The sequence below is a fragment of the Ornithorhynchus anatinus genome, chromosome X3 (genome assembly GCF_004115215.2).
Source record: "Ornithorhynchus anatinus isolate Pmale09 chromosome X3, mOrnAna1.pri.v4, whole genome shotgun sequence".
NCBI classification, from domain to species: Eukaryota; Metazoa; Chordata; class Mammalia; order Monotremata; family Ornithorhynchidae; genus Ornithorhynchus; species Ornithorhynchus anatinus.
Window position 1 is genome coordinate 22,195,027 of NC_041751.1, and position 22,564 is coordinate 22,217,590.

The window sequence follows — 22,564 nt, forward strand, 5'->3', positions numbered from 1 at the left end:
CATAAACCTTTCCTACTCCCTGTCCTCCCCAGTCTCCACCCCATCACTCTTCTGCTCTCCCACAGCTGCTCCTTCCCCATCAACATAGCAGTGTTGCCTAATCTAAGCATGTCAGAAACAGCAAGCCCACCTATTACTACATTGTGAGAGTCCCAGCTAACACTGCTGTCGATATCCTAAGAAGACACATATTGGGCCATGGCTACAATTTAGGCAGCAGCAAATCTCAGGACACTTGCAAGGCATTTCACGCTTCCATATCTTTTTTATGAATACTAATAAAGTATGACAAATCTATAATTTGATCCTGCCAAGCGTTTGCAAAGGCATCACTATCATTTCCACTAAATGCTACACTACTCTCTTAATTTTTACCATCTTCTTCATCTTTCCACTTGCTAATAGTCACACACCTAGACTTTCTCCCTACTCCCTGTCTTCAGAATCCTCCCCGTATGAATTTTCTTACTCTTGGGTCCATCTTTCATCTTAGATGGTGGGGGGGGGGGGGGGGGCGGTGGAGCAGCAGCATCTGAAATCTGTCACAGCCCCCCACCCTTCAATGAACATGCAAATTTGCAGTTACCTACCATCAGTGAATGGCATTTATTGAGCACTTACTGTGTGTAGAGCACTGTACTAAGCACTTGGGAGAATACAAATATAACTCCTGTGCCTGCAAATTAGCTGCTGGAAGCTCCAACAACAGAGCATACTCTTCCTGCATCGTCTGGGATTTCAAAGGACCTGGCTGAGGAGATCAAAGGTGGTAGAATAGACAGGAGGCAAAGGACGGGTGAGGGGACAGAGGAAAAGAGAGGAGGAGGATGAAAATGAAAGGTGCCTGGAGAGAGCATGTAGCCACCTGAACTTGATGAAAGGTTTCAAAATTTATTGGGGCAGGGGATCAAACACAATTCACTACACTGCCTGCAATTTCTTCAATTTCCACTTTAAGCCTATGTTTCATTTTTGTGTGCTAAAAAGTTCAATACACAGGCACTTCAATTCACCTCTGGCCTTATACACCCACACAGACCCCTCCACTTTCCCTAAATTAATAGATCACAATTTGGAGGAAATTCTAAGGAGAGCACCTAGACATTTTATAGCACCATAAAATCAATGACAAACCTGTATATTCCAAGGAGCTATTAAATCTGTTATCATAGATTGTGAAAGAAAAGCAAAAAGGTTGAATCAGCCAGGAAACAAATTCCAGTCAAAACTCAACTTGAACTTCTCAAGCAAAGGCTTTGATTTCAAGTGTCTTGTCTTATGCTATCGAGTTATCTCCGTCCCATAGCGACACCACTTCACATAACCCCCTACACTATTTAGGTTAAGATATTTTAAGATTAGGCCCTTTTTTTCTGTAAATATATGCACACTGAACATGGAATTAAATTCTACTTATTTTTCACTGATAAGTTTTTATCTTTCATTTTATCTACAATTTGCTTACTACAATTTTATCTACAATTTGCTTACTAAAAATCCAAGTTTTGCATATTGGTTGGCCACCAGTACAGTAGTTTTTAAATGATCTTTCGCATTAAGATGAAAGCTAAAACACTTTGCATTGCGCAGAGGAATAGCGTCTTAGACCCTGCTTTAATCCACTTGGGCAGAAATGACTCTGAAAATATTATCTGTCACTGATTCAGATGTTCAGTTCTTTCAGAAAAGGATAGGAGAGCAGCTGGAAAAAAGGAAACTGGGACAAGAGGGAAGAGCGCTAAACTACACGGACCAACAACTAAGCCTCCATGTTCCTGCACCTACTAAGAGGGATAGAGGGAAAAACAGCTTCACGGTAGTCATTTTCTTCCTTTAGCTTCAGCCTTTATTCAGTCAATCCCAACAGCCGTAGTGACAAGAAACAAATGACCTTCAAACCAGGCCATGGAGTAAAGCACCCGTGCCTGTTATGTTCAAAGAACTAAGGCCGAATTAAAAAAACAAAAAAACAAATTGAGGCCCAACATGTCAGAGTTAAATTTCCAGTACATTAGCAAGTATTTTTTACTACAAAGATTTTGCAGGTAAAATTAAAGTACACCTAAAAAAAACTACCTATAAGATATGCCAGGAGAGGAGGGGGACAGAAGCGGGGACAGGGAACTTGCTCTTCATAAGCAAACAAAAAAAGAAACTAAACAAAAAGAACCCTAAACAGTTTGCTGGTACTCATTCACATTTATGACACTAGTTGGAAAGAAATCTCAAGTGTTTTTCTTCGTACTGCAGTTTGAGCCCCTGTTCAAAATACAGTTTGGGAAACTCTCTCAAGTGTTCAGTTACACATAATGCAATTTCCACATGAGAGAGTTTTTTCAGGGAAAAATCTTCCCATATTTATAAATACTGAAGAGGCCTAAAAATCTTTCAACAGCTATTTCTCTGGTCACAGGCAACATAACTAAGGCAGACAAAATGATCCAGCACACATTACTGTGCTATTTTCTCCACTTGCTTAAAAAAAATTATTCCTTATATACCAATTTCAGGAGAAATTGTCATGCTTCACAAATTTATTGCTGGAGAAATCCCATATCCATGCTAACTCATGTGACCAGGATAAAGAAGTTTTCTCAATACACACATTACAGTAAACAACAGCAAAAAAACCCCCAAAATATTATATTGCTAAAAGCAGTTTCCTTCCTTGGCCTAGCTACACAGTGTTTAAAAAAAAAAAAGACCAAAAAACCTAGAAAACTTGTGCCACTGTTACTAAATTAGGAACTATGGGAACTATTCAAATAGAAGAGCTGATGGTTTATTTTGTTGCATAACTTCTGACAATAAAAGGAAAAACTTCTTATACCATCAGGAGAAACTTCTTATACCATCTCATTAAGTTTTCCGGAAAAACAAATCAGAAACTTTAGTACTCCAAAGGCACATTTTAGGTAGCATACCAATGATCCTGTTAAGACCCATCGCTTACACATCCACATATCTCAAGGTTTAAAAAACCCAAATTTGTTTCTTTACAAAAAGAAATGCAGTGCGTTTACAGCAATGTTAACGTCACAGATTCTGATTGCTCAGTGCAAACGTTGTTTGAACTTGTAGTTCTTGTAGTTTGTAGTTTGAACTTTGTTTGAAGTTGTAGTTTCCTCATATGTGGATATGGCTTCTCTGCACAAATTCCCATCAGGCCCAAAAAACGAGGACAAGTTTAGTAAAGGTTGAATTGCTGCACAAATTAGGATTTACTCATCTGAGCCCACCGCTCTTTTCTGTACTCTTTTCCGGGGCAACCGTCTCGGTGAAGCTTTATCTGCAAGGAGAGAAGAAGGAAACTGAATTAACAGCTGCTTAAAGTGTCAAAAAAAAAAAAAAGGGACATATCATGTACACCCGAGTTTAGCTTCCACCGAAGATAAAGATTGCCATATTATTTTTTATTTATTTATTTTTACAGAAACACTCATAGAAGACGATGGCCTCCTAGAAATAAAAGGCACTTTTTAAATTGCGGTTTGGAGGAATTCCATCCTTTAAGATATAATCCTATTTTTAAACAAAGGCAAACTATTTCATTTAAGTGAAAACAGACTGGCCTTAGTGGTTTTATGTGCCCTCCTCAGCAATCTAATTATTTAACTGGAAAAAAGAAGCCAAAGGAAGTGAGGAAAAGTGCCTTTAAAGTACTGGAAGGATATCTGGGAGCTCATTGAGCCAAGTGGTGTTCTTTTTTTAAAAAAAATTTCTCCTTTGCCCATCCCCATAACAATGGCAACTAGATACCTCAGAAGATCTCTCTAGCAGTGATGACATGTAAGCTCCTCTCCCCTCTCCCATAACACCCAAGATCATGCCTAGAGAGAGGGACTAGGCAGTGGCAACTTTGGTCTTGCCTTATTGTCCAAGTTTTTCTTATTGCATCACAGACATGCAGTACATAATTAATGTTAGCCCTTAATAGTAGAAAGTTATCAAAGGAAGGAAAATGCATATTTTAACTTTCTAGGAACTGCCTAAACGGAAAACAAACAGGGTTTTTCAATTAGTAAGAGAGTTAAACTACAATCCTATAGTTATAATTTTACAGCTGAATGGAGGTTTAAATTGAACTTCTATATAAAAAACATGCTTTAAAGAAACTGTTCATCTAACTATATTTAATATTTCAGCCAAATAAAGCAGACAGGTGACAGATGCTGTCTTTCATCCCCCTCTGACCATCACCTTCAACTGTTTATTCTCCGAAGGAATCTTGCCTACTGCTTTCAAACATGTCTCCCCTATCCTAAAAAAAAAACCACAACAAAACAAAAACAAAACAAAAAACCCCTCCCTGGACTCATGTCCCAAGGTGAACCCAGGATACCCACCATTCTCAAGGTCAAATGCTATCTCGTCACTGTCCGACCCAGCAAGGCAGAACTCGGAAGTGCCGGTGGGACACAACCAAAGCCTCTAGATTGACAGCACAAGCCAGGAATACAGAAGATGTCCCTCAATCCCGTGCTAATCAAATTAGGTATGGGGGAGGGGGAGGGTGGGAAAATGGATAAACTGAGGCCAGAGGGTGGAATGGCCTAGGAGCACAGGTAATAAATACCTGCAGCCTCTGACCTTCTGGGTAGCAGATCCAGACCTGCAGCACCCAGCTGCCTGTCCCCTATGCCCAGAGCATGGGATGCCCACTCTGCCTGTACCAAGTGACAGGAGCCATGGGATGGGTGAGTGTCATTCATTCAATAGTATTTACTGAGTGCTTACTATGTGCAGAGCATTGCATTAAGCACTTGAACGCTCATGGGGCTGGATGCTAGGGCGCTTCGCCACGGGTGTGTAACGCATAAATGGATTCCTCCTGGGAGGGGTGCGTTTGTAGGTGGTAGCTAGCTGCCTCACCACGTGTGAATAAAATATAGGTGAATTCCTCATGAGTGGGACCTAGGTGTTTTACCACATGCGAGTAACACATGTATATTCCTCCCGACAGGGAAGCTCCAATATCATTAATCATATTCCTCCCCAAGGGGCCTCCCAAAAGGAGGTTCAATTTGCCACATCCAAAATAATCATATAATTCAATTTGCCTCATCGAATATATTTTGTATAAAACTCTGTCCCTGGTCTCTCTCTCTCTCCCGTCACGCCAATTCCTGAACGAACCCATCCCTGGGTGACAACTCCATGGCTCCCTCCAGTTATCGCCCCATCACTTTCCTACCTTTCTTCTCCGAGCTCGAGTGAGCTGTCTACACCTGCTGTCTCCAGTTCCTCTCCTCCAATTCCCTCCTTGACCCCCTCCAATCTGGCTTCGGCCCCCTTTACTCCACAAAAACGGCCCCCTCAAAGGTCACTGATGATCTCCTTCTTGCCAAATCCAAGAGCCTCTACTCCATCCTTATTTATTCATTCAATCCTATTTACTGAGCGCTATAATAATAATGTTGGAATTTATTAAGTGCTTAGTATGTGCCAAGCACTGTTCTAAGCACTGGGGTAGATACACGGCAATCAGGTTGTCCCACCAGGAGCAGTGTACTCTGATGGCAGCGACCACTGACTGACTACTGGAACAAACTGGTGGCCCAGCATGGAAAGCCCGGGAGGATTTTTGAGCCAGCATGGCCTTGGGGGAGGGGTTCTGTAAATGGACAAAGCTGTAAAAAGTCATATTTGTAGGTAACAAGAACTCAGCGCTTGGCCCTGCGGACAGGTGTTGGAATCTCTCAGCAGGGAGTGGGAATAAAGGTGTTTGGACTGTAATGAGCTGCTGTTCCAGGGCTTTTCTACACTACCCTCCTCTGGGGAATGGTAGCACTTATGACCGAAAATGCCAAGCAATAGAACTTGCCAAAATTCTAAATGCTCAGAAGCAAGAACCTGGGAGTCAGAAGGAACTGGGTTCTAATCCTGACTGCCAGTTACATTCAATTGTATTTACTGAGCGCAGAGGACTGTACTAAGCCCTTGGGAGAGTACAATATAACAATAAGCATATTCCCTGCCCACAACAAATTTACAATCTAGAGTCTGCTGAATGACCTTAGGTAAGTCACTTCTCTGCACCTTAGTTACTTCATTTGTAAAACAGGGATTAAGACTGTGAGCCCCAAGTGGGACATGGACTATATCCAATCTGATTAGCTTTTACCTACCCCCCACTTAAATTCCCTGGCACCCCCCCAACCCAAAAAGGGACACCCTTGGGTGAAGAAGGGAAAAGAGGGCATTGGCCACCTGAAGTTGGTACTAGAGGGAATAAAGGCACTAGATTGTCCCCCATAGCTTTCTGGGTAGGATGGTCAGCTACACAACTAGCCAGTTCAGAGCCCTGGAACCAGAAACAGAGTGGAGGTGGGGCCAAGATGCTGGCTTTACGCCTTTTGCCTGCCTCCTACCAGCAGGAGGATGACATTACCACTATTCTCATCCTTACTGGGCATAGGAGGCTCCTCTCACCTCCACATCACCCATGTTCAACTACCCCAGGCTCTCTGGAGCTTTAAAACTTTCCCCATCCCCATGCCCCACCCTCACCCTCCTGCAGGCTTGGGCAGATCAGACGGCAGGGTGAGGTAGGCGAGCAGGGTTAGGCTGGTGCAGCTCCTTGCTAAGGGGCTTGGGGGATGAGTAGTCTTTTGCGTCTAGCTCTGGCAGTTGGTAAGTGGCAGCAACGAAGAGACACTGCAGATACCTTTTTCTTTCTTTCCCTCCTTCCTGCTTCTCCTCACTCTTTTTTTTCCCATCTCCTTCCCCTCCTCCCCACTGCCCAAATCCCGCCACGCGCCACTCCAGAGTTCCAAACAAAAAATTTTGGCAGGCCGGCTGCATAGACACTCTTTTGTGTTGGGGCAAGATGACTTTCTATTCTATCTGACTGGTTTTCAGGTTTGCCCCCAAATTTTCAGGGCTCCGCATGTTGGATGTAACTGTGCACACAGGGAAACTCTCCTAAGAATGGGGGGTACCCATGCATACCCAGTGACATTCGAAATAGAACACACACTAGCGATTACAGAAGGGAAGCTCTGGGCTAAATCACCAAATTTAAGGCAAACCTTAATAGGAAATGTTCTTCTGCTAGAGGGAAGATTCCAAACTTGTAAGAATAGCAAAATTGTAGATCACCAAGCCCAAACATCTCAAATTAAAAGTTATAGCTTTCCAGAAATTCTGGTAATTTGGTCAATACCCTGTACCAAATTATTGGTGGAAAACCGCATGCAATCTTGAGTTAGAAGTTTGCAATTAGTTCAATTAATATGTTGATATTCGGGAAGAGCTCCCATTACTACAACAAACACCATCAACAATATGTCATTTCCTCACCTCTTCTACTGTGCACTGAAGCAGCAGAAAAGAAAAACAAAGACAGCAAAAAGATTAGTAATATATAGGTTCACACAATCTTAAGTTATATATAGAATTCAGATTCATGTTCTCTAAAGAAATGTAAAACTGGGTGTTTAGTGTTTATACCCCATATTACTATTTTTTATAATTTAGGAAGCCAAACAGAAAGGGGCATTGATTCTGATCCTGCAATGCTCACTATAAGATCTAGGACATTGCTGAAATAATAATAATGATAATAATAATACTATTTGTTAAGCACTTACTTTGTGCCAGGCACTGTACTAAGTGCTGGGGTGGACAGAAGCAAATTGGGTTTGGCACAGTCCATGTCCCACGTGGGACTCACAGTCTCAATTCCCATTTTACAGATGAAGTAACTGAGGCACAAAGAAGTGAAGGGACTTGTCCAATGTCCCACAACTGACAAGTGGCGGAGCCAGGATTAGAACCGATGACCTTCTGACTCCCAGGTCCATGCTCTATCCACTGCGCCATGCTGCTTCTCTAATGAGATGTGCCATTCTTAGTCAATAAGCCCATTTATTCTTTGAAGGCTTATCACTGCATTCCTGCACAAGATCCCAGAATTCCTGTTAGGAAAAGCTGGCTTGTTTCCTTCACTCGGTACATTAGGTAAGTCACAGGAAGCATTTTAAAACATAAAATAATTCCAAGGTATTTACGATTACTTACTGATTTGATTTAAAGTTTCCTGAGGAATCCAGCTCATATCAACATCGTTCTGATTTGAGGTACCCATTTCTACTTTCTGTACTGGCCTCTTCCTCTGAAGAAAAGAGACAATTCAAAACATTACATGAAATCAGCAACTTTCCCACTTCACAGACACACAAAATGGCATCAGGTGTTACAGACGTTAAGTGCATCACAACAAAGGACAATCTTTTTGTGTGCCCAATGTGGCCGGGACTGTGGACTGCACAGTGGCTTTTTCAGCCACACACCCCACATAGTTGAACTTCCCCGTCAACGATACACAGAAACATATACGGGCGGAGAGTTGAGGATTAAATGGTTTATTAAAAGCATCATGATGATTATCGAGTATTAAACCCGTTAAAGTTACCTTTGCCTCCAGACTACTGAATCCAAGGCAAGAATTATGTTACCCAGTGGTTAATTAGTATAAGCTTAATAGGAGAACTTAGGAAAAAAGGCTCTGCACATTTAAAAAAAATTAATTCATTCAATTTTATTTAGTAAGTGTGTGTGCTGAACTACATGCTTGGAAGAGTACAACAGACACATTCCTTGCCCACAACAAGTTTACAGTCTAGACCGGGGAGACAGACATTAAATAAATTACAGATATGTACATAAGTGTTGTGGGGCTGGGAGAGGGGAAGAACAAAGGGTGACGTAGAAGAGCGTGGGAGAAGGTAGGGGGGCTTAGTCAGGGAAGGCCTCTTCGAGGAGATGTGCCTTCAATAAGGCTTTGAAGACAGGGAGAGTAAGTGTCTGTCGGATTTGGGGAGGGAGGGGGTTCCAAACCAGAGGCAGGACATGGGCGAGGAGTTGGCGGCGAGATAGATGAGAAGGAGGCACAGTGAGAAGGTTAGCATTAGAGGAGCCAAGTGTGCAGGCTGGGTTGTATCAGGAGAGTAGCGAAGTGAGGTAGGAGGGAGCAAGGTAACTGAGTGCTTTAAAGCCAATGGTGAGGAGTTTTTGTTTGATGCGGAGGTGGATGGGTAACCCCTGGAGTTTTTTGAGGAGTGGGGTGACATGTCCTGAATGGTTTTGTAGAAAAATGAAACAGCAATCCAGGCAGGGGTAGGATGAGTGACTGTATTGACATGGTAGTAGTTTGTATGGAGGGGAAAGGGCAGATTTTAGCGATGTTATCAAGATGGGACCAACGGGATTTAGTGACGGATTGAATATGTGGGTTGAATGAGAGAGAGGGGTCAAGGTCAAGGTCAAGGTTACAGGCTTGTGAGACATGAAGGATAGTAGTGGGGTCTAGAAGGTCAGTCAATGAAAAAAAAAGAGACTACCCCCAACATTTCCCCACTTTATTCACCTTTCCCTGCATAACCTAAGACTGTAAGCCCGTCAATGGGCAGGGATTGTCTCTATCTGTTGCCGAATTGTACATTCCAAGCCCTTAGCACAGTGCTCTGTACATAGTAAGCACTCAATAAAAACTATCACCTATGCATTTGGGTAAGGATCCCTTACACATTTCGACACTCACCGCATCCCCACAGCACTTATGTGCACATATATCCGTCTACTCTTTTACTTCTCCTATCTGTAACTTATTTTAATGTCCATCTCCCCCATTAGACTATAAGCTCCTTGTGGGCAAGGAGATAGTGTCTACCCACTCTACTAAATTGTCCTCTCCCAACCACTTAAGACATTGCTATGCCCTTAGTAAGAATTCAATAGCTAGCACCGATTGACTGATTTCACAAATAAGAGATATCAATTCTGAAGAAACTAACCTAATTCACCCTAGTTTCTCTCCCATACAATTTAAAGACCCCCAAAATCCCAAATCTCTACCTCACATGTAAGTGAAATAAGCTTTATACTGAATTTAATGAACAAGCATTTTTAATTCTCAATGCTGTTGAGGTGACTTTTCATTCACTAATGTTACTATCAAAAAATAAATAATTACCTTCCTAGATTCTAGAAGTTGATGCAGACCAACAATGACAAGTAACCCAAGTCCAGCAAGGAACATGTACATGAAGATCCTTATTCAAAAAGAGGAAAAACAAATGTAAACATAAAAAGATGAACCTACTCTACTACAATAAGCTACATTCTCAAATAACTGGCAAAAAATAAGGAATTTAAAGACAAAGATATGGCATTTAACACATTGTCTTTAACCTCGTTAAGATGCCTAGTGTCCCGGTAAAATACATTAGCCAAAAGAAGAGTATTTTATACTTTTATATGTGATAGATTTAAAGCTTAGTGACATTTAAGTTTTAAAATAAATAACTCCATGAAGAATTCTCTCTCTCAACTTCCAGCTGTTTCTTCTCGGTTTAATTTGATGAAGACAGAGCCTTACTGTCATAGGCAATCAAAACCATCTTATAAATGCAAAATTTGTCTTACGTTTCTCCATCCAACCCATCCTCTTTTTCAACAATGGTGACTGTTTGATTGAAGACAGCATCTTGGAAAACATTCCCCTGTTTAAATAACAAAAAGGTTTAATGCTTCCCCGCCCCCTCAAATCTTTATTATTCCAGTATATTGCACACCTGCAAGACAACAGGGGATCTCGTGGCGCATGTATTTGAGGAACAAAAGCACATCCAGCCAGGGCTCAAGAAAACCAGTGCCATCCTTGACATCACAGACATCCCTGACAGAAGCAGCATGGTATAATTATAATGATGGCTGTTAAGCCTCTTTCAGGGGCTCACCTGGACAGTTTCCAGTACTATTAACAGCCTCAACTATGGGCAGGAGAGTCAAGCAGAGGCATATCCATTCCATTTCTAGCTTGGGCAGTGGCTACCGAGTAGAAGGCATTCTGCTACAAGTCAACACTCACCTGTGCCGGACAGCATCGCATGGGAGAGAGTCGAGGATGGAGACTCAAGGTTACCGCACTGAAGGAGGGACTGGTAAACCACTTCCATAGTTTAATAATAATGTTGGTATTTGTTAAGCACTTACTATGTGCAGAGCACTCTTCTAAGCGCTGGGGTAGATACAGGGTAATCAGGTTGTCCTACATGAGGCTCACAGTTAATCCCCATTTTTACAGATGAGGTAACTGAGGCACAGAGAAGTGAAGTGATTTGCCCACAGTCACACAGCTGACAAGTGGCAGAGGCAGGAGTCGAACCCATGACCTCTGACTCTGAAGCCCAGGCTCTTTCCACTGAGCCACGCTGCTGGATTTTTACCAAGAAAACCCTATGGATACGCTACCAGGATGAGTGGAAATGGGGCACTCTGGGAGAGATGTGCCCATGGCATCGCTACGGGTCGGAGACTACTCGTTGGCCTAAGACAAGACTTGTTAAGCGCTTACTATGTGTCAAGCACTGTTCTGAGCGCTGGGATAGATACAAGATAACTGTGTTGGACATAATCCCTGTCCCACATGGGGCTCACAGTCTTAATCCTCATTTTTCAGATAATAATAATAATAATGATGATGATGGCATTTAAGTGCTTACTATGTGCCAAGCGCTGTTCTAAGTGCTGGGGGAGATACAAGGTGATCAGGTTGTCCCACGTGGGGCTCACAGTCTTAATCCCCATTTTACAGATGAGGTAACTGAGGCCCAGGGAAGTCAAGTGATTTGCCCAAAGTCACACAGCTGACAAGTGGTGGAGCCGGGATTAGAACCCACGACCTCTGACTCCCAAGCCCGTGCTAGCCACGAGATGAGGTAACTGAGGCCCAGAGAAATTAAGTGACTTTCCCAAGGTCACAGAGCAGTCAAGTGATGGAGCTGGGATGATGGGCCTGGGAGTCAGAAGGAACTGGGCTCTAATCTCAGCTCTTCCACTTGTCTGTGTGACCTTAGGCAAGTCATTTCACTTCTCTGGGCCTCAGTTACCTCATCAGCAAGACGGAGTCCCATGTGAGACAGGGACTATGCCTAACTTCATAGTAGGCGCTTAACAAATGCCACAGTTATCATCAACACCCCATTCCATTTCTGAAGTCGGTCCCTGACTGCATGACCACCAAGCTAGGCTAGCAAGAAATTAACAACTCCTCAGTAGCCCTTCGGTGCTTAAGGGGTACGAACTGAAGTCTGTGGTGATCCAGTAGGGAGGGGGAAAAAAAAGTGGGGAGGGGAGAGATTAGTTAAGGAAGGCCTCCTGGAGACGTGATTTTAGTAGGGCTTTGAAGATGAGAAGAGTGCTGGTTTCCTAGTCACGTGATAAGGGAACTTCACAGCTGAAGAGTAGTGCTTTTCTGAGCAGAAGTGAGCTTTGAGGTGGCTGAATTTTCACTCTTTTCCTCTTACCAGACACAGAAACAAGGTAAGAAGGTGTCAGAAACAAGAAGGTTATGACGTTAGTGGAGTCTCCCTTGATTCAAAAAAGGTCTGGGCTTTCACAATAACCAGTGAAGCAATTTCTGTCCTACTGAAGGGAAACCCATGTGGCAGACATTCTTTCTGTCGGTTGGCGAGGCCTAAACTTACTAATGTGCAAAGCAGAGCCCAATACTATTCCAAATAATGTTATCCGAAGGGTAGATTCTCTAGGTTTTTTTTGCGGAATTCCTGTTTCTGCCTGTGCGGTCTCAGATCCTCTGCCCCGCTCCCCTGTACACTATTGGCCATTTGGATGGTCCAAGAGTCAGAAGACTGGCCCCAGGGGAACTGGTGACAGGATGTTACCAAAAGAAACTCATTCTTGGGAGAGGGGGAAACAGCTGCCAAGGCCAAATTTCAACGATGCTCACACTTAGTACTTGGATGAAAATACTAGGAAGCACTAATGAAGTCAGAAATGGCCAGAAAGCAAACAACTTAGATGGACTAAAACGCAAGATCTGGATCTTCCTAAATAGGATTATCAGTCCTTGAATAATAGCATGGGCCTAAGTTACTTTGATATGATTTCAACTAGAAGTTAGGAAAAGTTACGCAATAGGCTTACATTCACATCCTTGTAGTTCAGATTGATAACTAAACCAAATGGGCGTCCACCCATTGGCTCCGCAGGGATGAAAGAGTACTCAAATGTAGCTTGCTTCTGGGGTGGCACCACAGTGTTGAGAGGAAGAGCTGTAAAATTCTGGATAAAAAATTGGTAATCCTGAGGGTAGCGAAAAGAGGCATCCAGGGATTCCACCACAAAGTCTTCGGAACCCTTGTTTGTGAAACCCACTAGGAACTTCACAATGTTGTTTGCAGGAAAATCTAGAAAATAAAATATGAAAAAACTTGAAAATTTCCAACCGATACCCAATGAAATGATTATTACTTTAACCATCTTGCTAGTATAGCACAAAAATTTCATCAATATTTAATAATAATAATGAAATGATAATACTAAAGACTAATACTAAATATTGGTAATACTAAAAAACCTACAAAATGAGCTGTCCCAAGCACTCTACTGGATTCACTGTCAGAAAACTACTTTCGAGAACATAGAGGATGTGAATCAAAATAAATGATGTTTTCTCACCCTGGGCTATCACCATGGCTCTCCTTATTTCAGATAGGATAGTACGCAGGGGGGTGGGGGGGGGATGGGTTCATGTGTGTACATAATTTTATTTAGAAGAAATATTTATATTTTACCTTCTCCTTTTACAAACAAGATAGTTGTATCAGCATTTGGTGAGGCTTTAGGTTCACCAGAGAGATCTTCTTCCTCTTTATCTTCCGTCTAAGAACAACAAAAACATTTACTAGTATTAAAAAAACTCATGTTTTTTTCACCTAATAGGAAAAGGTGTTGCTTCTTCTAAGCCAATGTCAATTCTGAATGTGTGATCTGTACTTTTAAGCAGTGTGGCCTAGTGAAAAGAGCAAAAGCCTGGGTTCTCATCCTGGACCTGCCTAACCCCAAGGCAAGTCACCTACCTGTAAAATGGGGACAAAATGCTTGTTTTCCCTTCTGCTTAGCCTGTGAGTTCCATGTGGGACAGAGACCGTGTCCAACTGGAATATCTTCTATCTACCCTGGCGCTCAGTACAGTGCTCGACACATACTAAGTGTTGAATAAACAACACAATTATTATTATTGTTGTTACATAAACACACTCAGTTCTTCCATGCTGTTTGGGAATAGAATGTTCTTCCAAAGACCCAACGCAACCCCATGCGTCATGGACAAGAAAGAAATGGTCACTTGTAAGTGGTGCCTTATGGATGTGAAGGTTGAACCGACAGGATGGTTGACGGATTGAATATGTGGGTTGAATGGCAGAAGAGCTGAGGATAATGCTAAGGTATGGGCTTGTTGAGACAGGGAGGATGACAGTGCCGTCCATTGTGATGGGAAAGTCAGGGAGAGGATAGGGTTTGGGTAGGAAGATGACTTCTGTTTTGGATTTGGATTCTGTCTGAGGTATTAACAGGATATCCAAGTAGAGGCTGGAGGAAATGAGACTGCAGAGACAGAGAAAAACAAGGGCTAGAGATGTATTTTGGGGAATTTACCTGCACGGAGATGGCAGTTGAAGCCGTGGGAGTGAATGAGTTTTCCAAGGAATTGGGTGTAGATGGAGAATGTGTGCGCGCGCGCATGTGTGTGTATATATAATATATATTACAAGATATTATATATATATTACATGATATATATAACATATATTTTATGGTATTTGTTAAGCGCTTACTAAGGGCCAAGCACTGTTCTAAACGTTGGGATAGATATAAGGTAACCAGGTTGTCCCACGTGGGGCTCACAGTCTTAATCCCCATTTTTCAGAGAAGGCAGCTGAGGCACAGAGAAGTTAAGCGGCTTGCCCAAGCTCACCCAGCAGACAAGTGGCGGGAGCTGAGATTAGAACCCACACCCTCTGACTCCCAAGCCCGGGCTCTTTCCACTAAGTCACCCTGCATCTCTAGAATGAGTGGCCAGAGCGATAAGAGGAGAACAAGGAGAAGATAGTTTCAGGGTAGCCAAGGTTGGATAACGTTTCCTGAAGAAGAGGGTGGGCCAGTATCGAAGGCAGCTGGGAGGTCAAGGAGGATTAGGATGGAGTAGCGGCTGTTGGGTTCGGCAAGGAGCACGTTGTCAATGACCTCTGAGCAGAAAAATTTGATGGAGGGGGTCAACGGGAGAATTGGAGGAGAGTGGAGGCAGTGCATGTAGACAAATTGCTCAAGGAGTTTGGAAACGAGTGGTTGGCAGAAGACAGGGAGATAACTGAAGGGAGTCGTGGAGTTGAGGGAGGATGATTTTAGGATAGGGGATATATGTTTGAAAGCAGTGGGGAAGAGTCACTAGAGAGTGAACAGGTGAAGATGGAGGTCAAAGAGGGAAGAAGGGAGGGGGCAAGTGTTCTGATAAGGTGCGAAGGGATGGGGTCAGAGGTGCAGGAGGAAGGGGTGGATTTTGAGAGGAGGCAGGAGGTATCCTCCTGAGATCCTGCTGGCAAAGATGTATTAGAGAAGTGTGTGGGTTGCTTTGTAGTGGGAGAGGGGTGAGGATAAGTAGTGAGGGAGAGCCGATTAAGTACTTTAAAGCGGATGGTAAGGAGTTTCTGTTTGACACAGAAGTGGATGGTCAACCACTAGAGATTTCTGAGGAGTGGGGAGTCACGTCCTGCTCTGGCCTGGAACACCCTTCCTCCCCAGATCCGAGACAACTATTCCCCCCTACTTCAAAACCTTATTGAGGGCACATCTCCTCCAAGATGCTTTCCCTAAGCCCCTCATTTCCTCTTATCCCACTTTCTTCTGCATCACCCTGACTGGCTCCCTTCGTTCTTCCCCCCTCCCAGCCCCACACCACTTATGTACATATCTGTAATTTATCTATATTAATGTCTGCCTCCCTCGTTCTAACTGTAAACCCCTTGTGGGCAGGGAAAGCATCCGTTTATTGTTGTATTGTACTCTCCCAGGCGCTCAATACAGTGCTCTACACACTAAGTGCTCAATAATACGACAATGAATGAACACACACAACAATGTTTTTAGAAAAGTGATCCGGGCAGCAGAGTAAAGTATGAACTCGTGAGTCGAAAACCTGGAAACAGGGAGATCATCTAGGAGGCTGATCCAGTAACTGAGATGGGACACAAGTGTTCAAACCAGCATGGTGGCGATTTGGATGGAAAGGAAGTGGCAGATTCTAGAGATGTTGTGAAGAAAGAACAGGAGGATTTGGTGACTGAAGGAGAGAGATGAGTCAAGAATACAGTACTAACACAGTAAGTTCCCAATTAATACCACTGATTGACTGACAGAGGTTGCGGGCTTGAGAGACAAGGTGGTACTGTCAATAGTGATGTGACAGAGAGAGGAGAGAGGGCTTGGGAAGGAAGATGAGTTCAGTTTTACATATGGTAAACTCAAGACACTAACAGTGTTAAATTAAAACCAGCCACTTGAATTCTGGTTAATCTGATAACCATACTTTATCCCACATACTTTTTCAAACTCTTTCAAACAGTACATATAAAACATGTAAACAAAAATAAATCTTAATCAAGTGTTTCTTCAAAAAGAAGAATCCAGATTTCATGCTTCAATTCAAAATATTAGTGATAACTGAACACTCACTCACCAAATCTGTGGGTTCATCTTCTTCAACCTCTGCTTCATCATCCTCATCTTCAACCACCGTATCTTCTACTGCTTCTTCATCTTCTGTAGCATCTTGGGCCACTGCTAGTGACCCTTACAACAAGACAAAACAGAAGTGCTAAATGTTTCCATCATTTTTTTCAATTTAGAAGAGCTTAAGCCTTTTCCAAAATTTTAAAAAACTGGATACGACATCCAGATCTTTGGTTGTGCAATTCAGGAGGAAGAGGAGAATGGATTGAGAGATATGTGGATGAATAAGCAGAGTAAACTCTCGCCCCTTCCCTTCTTCCCTCCCTAACAGCCATATTCAACCGTTGGCTCTCCAATGGCCTCGTCCCCCTGCTTTCGAATACGCCCAAGTCTCCCCTATTTTAAAAAAAAAAACCCCTCCCTTGACCCCACGGCTCCCTTCAGTTATCACCCATCTCCCTCCTACCATTCTTCTCCAAACTCCTTGAGCGAGATGTCTACACCTGCTGTCTCAAATTCCTCTCCTCCTTTTCTCGCCTTGACCCCCTCCAATCTGGCTTCCGTCCCTTTCCCTCCACAGAAACCCCTCTCCCAAAGGTCCCCAATGACCTCCATCTTGCCAAATCCAACGGCCTCTACGCCATCTTAATCTCCCTCGATCTCTCAGCTGCCTTTGACACTGTGGACCACCCCTTTCTCCTGGAAACATTACCCAATCTTGGCTTTACTGACTCTGTCCTCTCCTGGTTCTCCTCATCTCTCTGGCCGTTCATTCTCAGCCTCCTTCGCGGACTCCTCCTCTGCCTCCCCTTACCGCCCCCCCCTCCAGCTGTGGGGGTCCCTCAAGGTTCAGTTCTAGGTCCCTTTCTATTTTCCATCTACACCCACTCCCTTGGAGAACTCATTCTCTCCCATAGCTTCAATTTGTACCTCTATGCGGATGATCCTCAAATCTCCATCTCCAGCCCTGATCTTCACTCTCTCATCTGGATCATGTCATTCTGGACACATATTCCCACTTCTCAAAACCCTCATATAGTTACTCATTGAAGCAGCATTGTGTAGTGGACAGTGCGTGGGCTTGGAAGTCAGAAGGTCATGGGTTCTAATCTCAGCTCGGCCACTTGTCTGCTGCGTGACCTTGGGCAAGTCAATTTACTTCTCTGTGCCTCAGTTACCTCATCTGGTAACTAATGATCTGGTAACGGTAAAATTCCCATTTTAGGGAATTAAGACTGAGAGCCCCACATGGGACAGGGACTGTGCCCAACCCAATTTGCTTATATTTACTCCAGTGCTTAGTACAGTGCCTGGCACATAGTAAGCACTTAATCAATACCATAATTATTATTCATCACATCAAACAGAAACTCCTGACCAATGGCTCTAACGCACCCATCCCATCAGTTACCTCCCTCCAACTTAACCACTTTCTCATTCCACTACACCTAGCTAAGTCTTCATGCTTCCCTCTTGACTCTTCCACCTCTGACCACTTGCTCATGCCTTTCCTCTTAACTGGAACTTCCTCACCCTTCAAATCTCCAACTGAAATCCCATCTCCTCTGGGAGGCCTTCCCCAATTACCTTTTCTTCTCCCCACGTAACATCTCGCAAATAATACCACCTCAGCATTTCTGTGTCACCTCCACACTTGACGCACTCTTTCTGCACATGTATCTGCATACTCTGCCATTTAAGCACTTAAGAGTAATGACGATGGCATTTGTTAAGCGCTTACTATGTGCAAATAATAATAACAATGTTAATAATGTTGGTATTTGTTAAGCGCTTACTACGTGCCGAGCACTGTTCTAAGCGCTGGGGGAGATACAGGGGAATCAGGTTGTCCCACGTGAGGCTCACAGTTAATCCCCATTTTACAGATGAGGTAACTGAGGCCCAGAGAAGTGAAGTGACTTGCCCACAGTCACACAGCTGACAAGTGGCAGAGCCGGGAGTCGAACTCATGACCTCTGACTCCGAAGCCCAGGCTCTTTTCCACTGAGCCATGCTGCTTCCCCAAAGCACTGTTCTAAGCACTGGGGTAGATACAAGGTAATCAGGGTGTCCCAAGTGGGGCTCACAAACTTCATCTCCATTTTCCAAATGAGGGAACTGAGACCCAGAGAAGTTAAGTGACTTGCCCAAAGTCACGCAGCTGACAAGTGGCAGAAGCAGGATTAGAACCCATGACCTCTGACTCCCAAGCCCAGGCTCTTTCTACTAAGCCACGCTGCTTCTCTAACTCATCTAACGGTATCTACCCAGTGCTTAGTACAATGCTTGGTATATAGTAAGCACTTAAATCCCACGACTATTATTAATCAATCAATGGTATGCATTGAGAGCATACTGTGTACAAAACACTGTACTAAGCACTTGGGAAAGTGCAAGAGTTGGTAAACACATTCCCTGCCCACCAGGAGCTTAGAGTCCAGAGGGGAGACAGGCATTAAAATAAATTATGGATAAGCAGCGTGGCTTGGGAAAGAGACCGGGCTTGGAAGTTGGAGATTGTGGGTTCTAATCTCAGCTCCACCACTTGTCAGCTGTGTGACTTTGGGCAAGTCACTTCACTTCTCTGGGCCTCAATTACCTTATCTGTAAAATGGGGATTAAGACGGTGAACCCCACGTGGGACAACCTGCTTACCTTGCATCTACCTCAATGCTTAGAACAGTGCTTGGCACATAGTAAGCGCTTAACAAATACCAACATTATTATTATATGTACATAAGTGGGCCTGAGGGTGGGGTGAATAGCAAGTATTTAAAGGGTAAAAATCCAAGTGCAATACAGAAGGGAGAGGGATTGGGGGAAATGAAGGCTTAGAGGGAGAAGGCATCTTGGAGGAGATGTGATTTTAATAAGGTTATGAAGGTGGGGAAAATGGTGGCCTGCCAGATAGGAAGGTGGAGGGAATTCCAAGCTTGAAGCAGGACATGGGCAAGGGGTTGCCAGGGAGCTAGACCAGATCAAGATACAGTGAGTTGGATGGAGTTAGGGGAGCAAAGTGTGAGGTCTGGGTTGTAGTAGGAAATCAGCAAGGGGGGCTAGCTGATTAAGTCAGGAGGCCTTCCCAAACTGAGCACCCCCCTTTCCCTCTGCTCCTTCTCCCCTCCCCATTCTCCCTTTTCCCGCCCTCTGCTCTTCCCCCTTCCTCTCCCCATAGCACAGTGCATATTTGTATATGTTATTTATTACTCTATTTATTTTGTTAATGATATGTATATATTTATGATTCTATTTATCTCGATATCTACGCCAGACTACTTCTTTGGTTTTGTTCTGGTTTGCTTTGCTGTCTCCCCCGCTTAGACTGTGAGCCCGTTATTGGGCAGGGATTGTCTCTGTTGCCAAATTGTCCATTCCAAGCGCTTAGTACAGTGCTCTGCACATAGTAAGCGCTCAATAAATATGACTCAATGAATGAGTGCTTTAATCCAAATTGTACTTTCCAAGCGCTTAGTACAGTGCTCTGCACACAGGAAGCGCTCAATAAATATGACTGAATGAAAAGGAAAATAATGATCTTTTTAAGGTTCTTGAAGTACACTAAAAAAGAGTATACTAATCATTTATGTGTAAGAATGTAAACACAGTTTCCAGACTACTGATTCCAGCCAAGATTTCAGGAAGAATGATGATGTGGCAATTCACTAAAAAAAAAAAAATGTGGGGGAACATGTGGAAACAGAAAGAACAGTGTGCAAAAGAGCCTGCATCCTAAAATTGGCGTCTGCTTTCCTGACCTGCCTGCTTAATGTTGGCAGTGAAAAAGCACAAGAGCTCTGCAAATTTCATCCAAACACTATACTATATTATGTTAGTCATAGGTGCTGAGGAGTAACAATCTACAATTTTTCCAATCAGAATTAAAGTAGCAGCAATTTCAAGTTTCATTCCTACTATACTCTTAGTGGCCTCACATCATTCATTCACTTTTATTCTTGATAGACTTTAAGATGGCTTTAATTTGCTGTTAAAACATAATAGTTTTCATAAACTCAAAAATAAAAAAAGATTGAGGAGCATAAAAGTACAGGCAAATTTAGGGTTATGACTATCCCACAATTAGGGAGGCCTGGGGAATACATCCTGTTCCATTTGTTAGTGCACCCCAAGATCCATAAACCCCACACCCGACACCCTGCCCAATCACTGCAAGTAAATCCATCCCTTCCCAGGCCCCACTCCCTCCTAATCCACCAGTTCCTCCCTTGTTCCAAATAATTTTTCCTTCCAACAGCATTTATCAAGCACTCCCTGTGAGAAAAGCACTGTACTGAGAGTTTGGCGAGTACAATATAATTGGTAGGCACGATCCCAGCCCACAGAGCGGGAAACAGACACAGAACATGTCTACCAACACCGTTATAGTGGATTCTTCCAAGCTCTCAACGAATATGATCGATTAAAATAAACTGCGGGCAGGGAAAATGGAAATGGCACCCCTTCTCATTACAAAAACCAAATTGTACAAGGTCCCTGGTGACCACGCACATTGGCCACTGCTGACTTTCCCTCCCTTGTGTCCCTCCTATTCTGATTTCTTTAGGTACTATTCCTTCCTCTGGCCTGGTAGAGAGAGCAGGGACCCAGGGGTCAGAAGGACCTGGGTTCTAATCCCGGCTCTGCCACCTACCTGCTGCATGACCTTGGGCAAATCACTTACCTCAGTTACCTCATCCATAATATGGGGATTAAGCCTGTGAGCCCCATGTGTACATGGACTGTGTCCAATCTGATTACCTTGAACCAGTGCTCAGAACGGTGCCTGGCACATAGTAAGCACTTAATAGATGCTATTAAAAAAAAAAAGTCCGCTACCACCTATAGCGGTTATCGCGATTTACTCGATCACCTTAAAATGAAGGGGGCAAACTATAAAACGAATGGCCTGGAACTGAGTCTAAGGCACAAGCCAGAAAAATCTATCCCCAACATCTGGGGCAGAATAATAATAATATTTGTTAAGCGCTTACTATGTGCAGAGCCCTGTTCTAAGCGCTGGGGTAGCTACAGGGTCATCAGGTTGTCCCACGTGAGGCTCCCAGTCTTCATCCCCATTTTACAGATGAGGGAACTGAAGCCCAGAGAAGTGAAGTGACTTGCCCACAGTCACACGGCTGACAAGCGGCGGAGCCGGGGACCTGTCCGTGCCTAGTGATCGAGGAACGGAGAAACTGGCAACTGGAGCCGGGTCCTTGAGTTTGAAGAAGGAGACCATCAGATTTATTGCTATTGTTTTAATGAGATGTACATCCCCTTGATTCTATTTATTGCTATTGCTTTTGTCTGTCTCCCCCGATTAGACTGTAAGCCCGTCAATGGGCAGGGACTGTCTCTATCTGTTGCCGAATTGTCCATTCCAAGCGCTTAGTACAGTGTTCTGCACATAGGAAGCGCTCAATAAATACTACTGAATGAATGAATGAATGATTGAATGAATGAAAGAGTGCTGGGCTACTGCAGGAGATTTGGGGGCGAGGGAACTGCGAAGAAGAAACGTCTCTATCTGTTGCCGAATTGTACACCCCAAGCGCTTAGTACGGTGCTCTGCACGTAGTAAGGGCTCAATAAATGCTACTGAGTGAATGAATGAAGGGTCCCGGCCTGCGAGCTAGTGACACGTCAGCCTTGCGGCGGCCGCTCCCGAGGTAAACGAGAACACGTCCCGCCCATCTAAGGCACACGCCGGGCCCCTGCTCGGTGTAGAGCACTGTCCTCCGCGCTGGGGCGAGGCCGCGTTTCCCCGTTCTTTTTCTCCCACCCCGGGGACAGAGGAAAGCGCGGGGTAGTGGGCGCGTCGACCCTCCTCCGCGACCCCCGCCTCGGGGCCGCCGTCCGAGGAGCTGCCTCACCTCCGGCGCCGCCCCCGAGGAGCAGGGTGGCGGGAAGGACCAGCAGAGCGAGCAGGAGCAGCCGCGGGAGGAATCTCATGGCGCCTTCGGGACCTCCGCCGCTTCAGAAGACTCCGCTGCCGTCAGCGCCTCAGCCGTAATGGCGGCTCCTCCGCCCCCTA

General features: G+C 44.1%; 1 protein-coding gene across 2 annotated transcripts; it reads right to left on the reverse strand.

The window, feature by feature from the left end:
* Positions 1-1,820: 1,820 nt before the first annotated feature.
* On the reverse strand, positions 1,821-22,564 carry SSR1 (signal sequence receptor subunit 1). Of its 2 annotated transcripts, XM_029053890.2 has the most exons (9): positions 22,404-22,564; positions 16,544-16,656; positions 13,602-13,689; positions 12,952-13,214; positions 10,429-10,505; positions 9,977-10,055; positions 8,023-8,116; positions 7,303-7,317; positions 1,821-3,289 (listed from the first exon to the last, which is right to left on the reverse strand). In XM_029053890.2, exons 1-9 carry the CDS (start codon positions 22,480-22,482, stop codon positions 3,222-3,224), a joined length of 876 nt encoding a protein of 291 aa, XP_028909723.1. In that variant the 5' UTR covers positions 22,483-22,564; the 3' UTR covers positions 1,821-3,221. The 2 variants fall into 2 exon arrangements, with proteins under 2 accessions (XP_028909723.1, XP_028909724.1); XM_029053891.2 differs by lacking the exon at positions 7,303-7,317 and having other exon boundaries at positions 22,404-22,563.

Bases quoted from the DNA above. Each gene is read 5' to 3' on its own strand.
- SSR1 (XM_029053890.2), bottom strand. From the start codon at position 22,482: ATGAGATTCCTCCCGCGGCTGCTCCTGCTCGCTCTGCTGGTCCTTCCC. The intron at 16,657-22,403 runs GTGAGGCAGCTC...TCTTGTTGTAAG, and splicing joins CCTCGGGGGCGGCGCCGGAG to GGTCACTAGCAGTGGCCCAA. The intron at 10,506-12,951 runs GTAAGCCTATTG...TTATTTAAACAG, and splicing joins TGAACTACAAGGATGTGAAT to GGGAATGTTTTCCAAGATGC.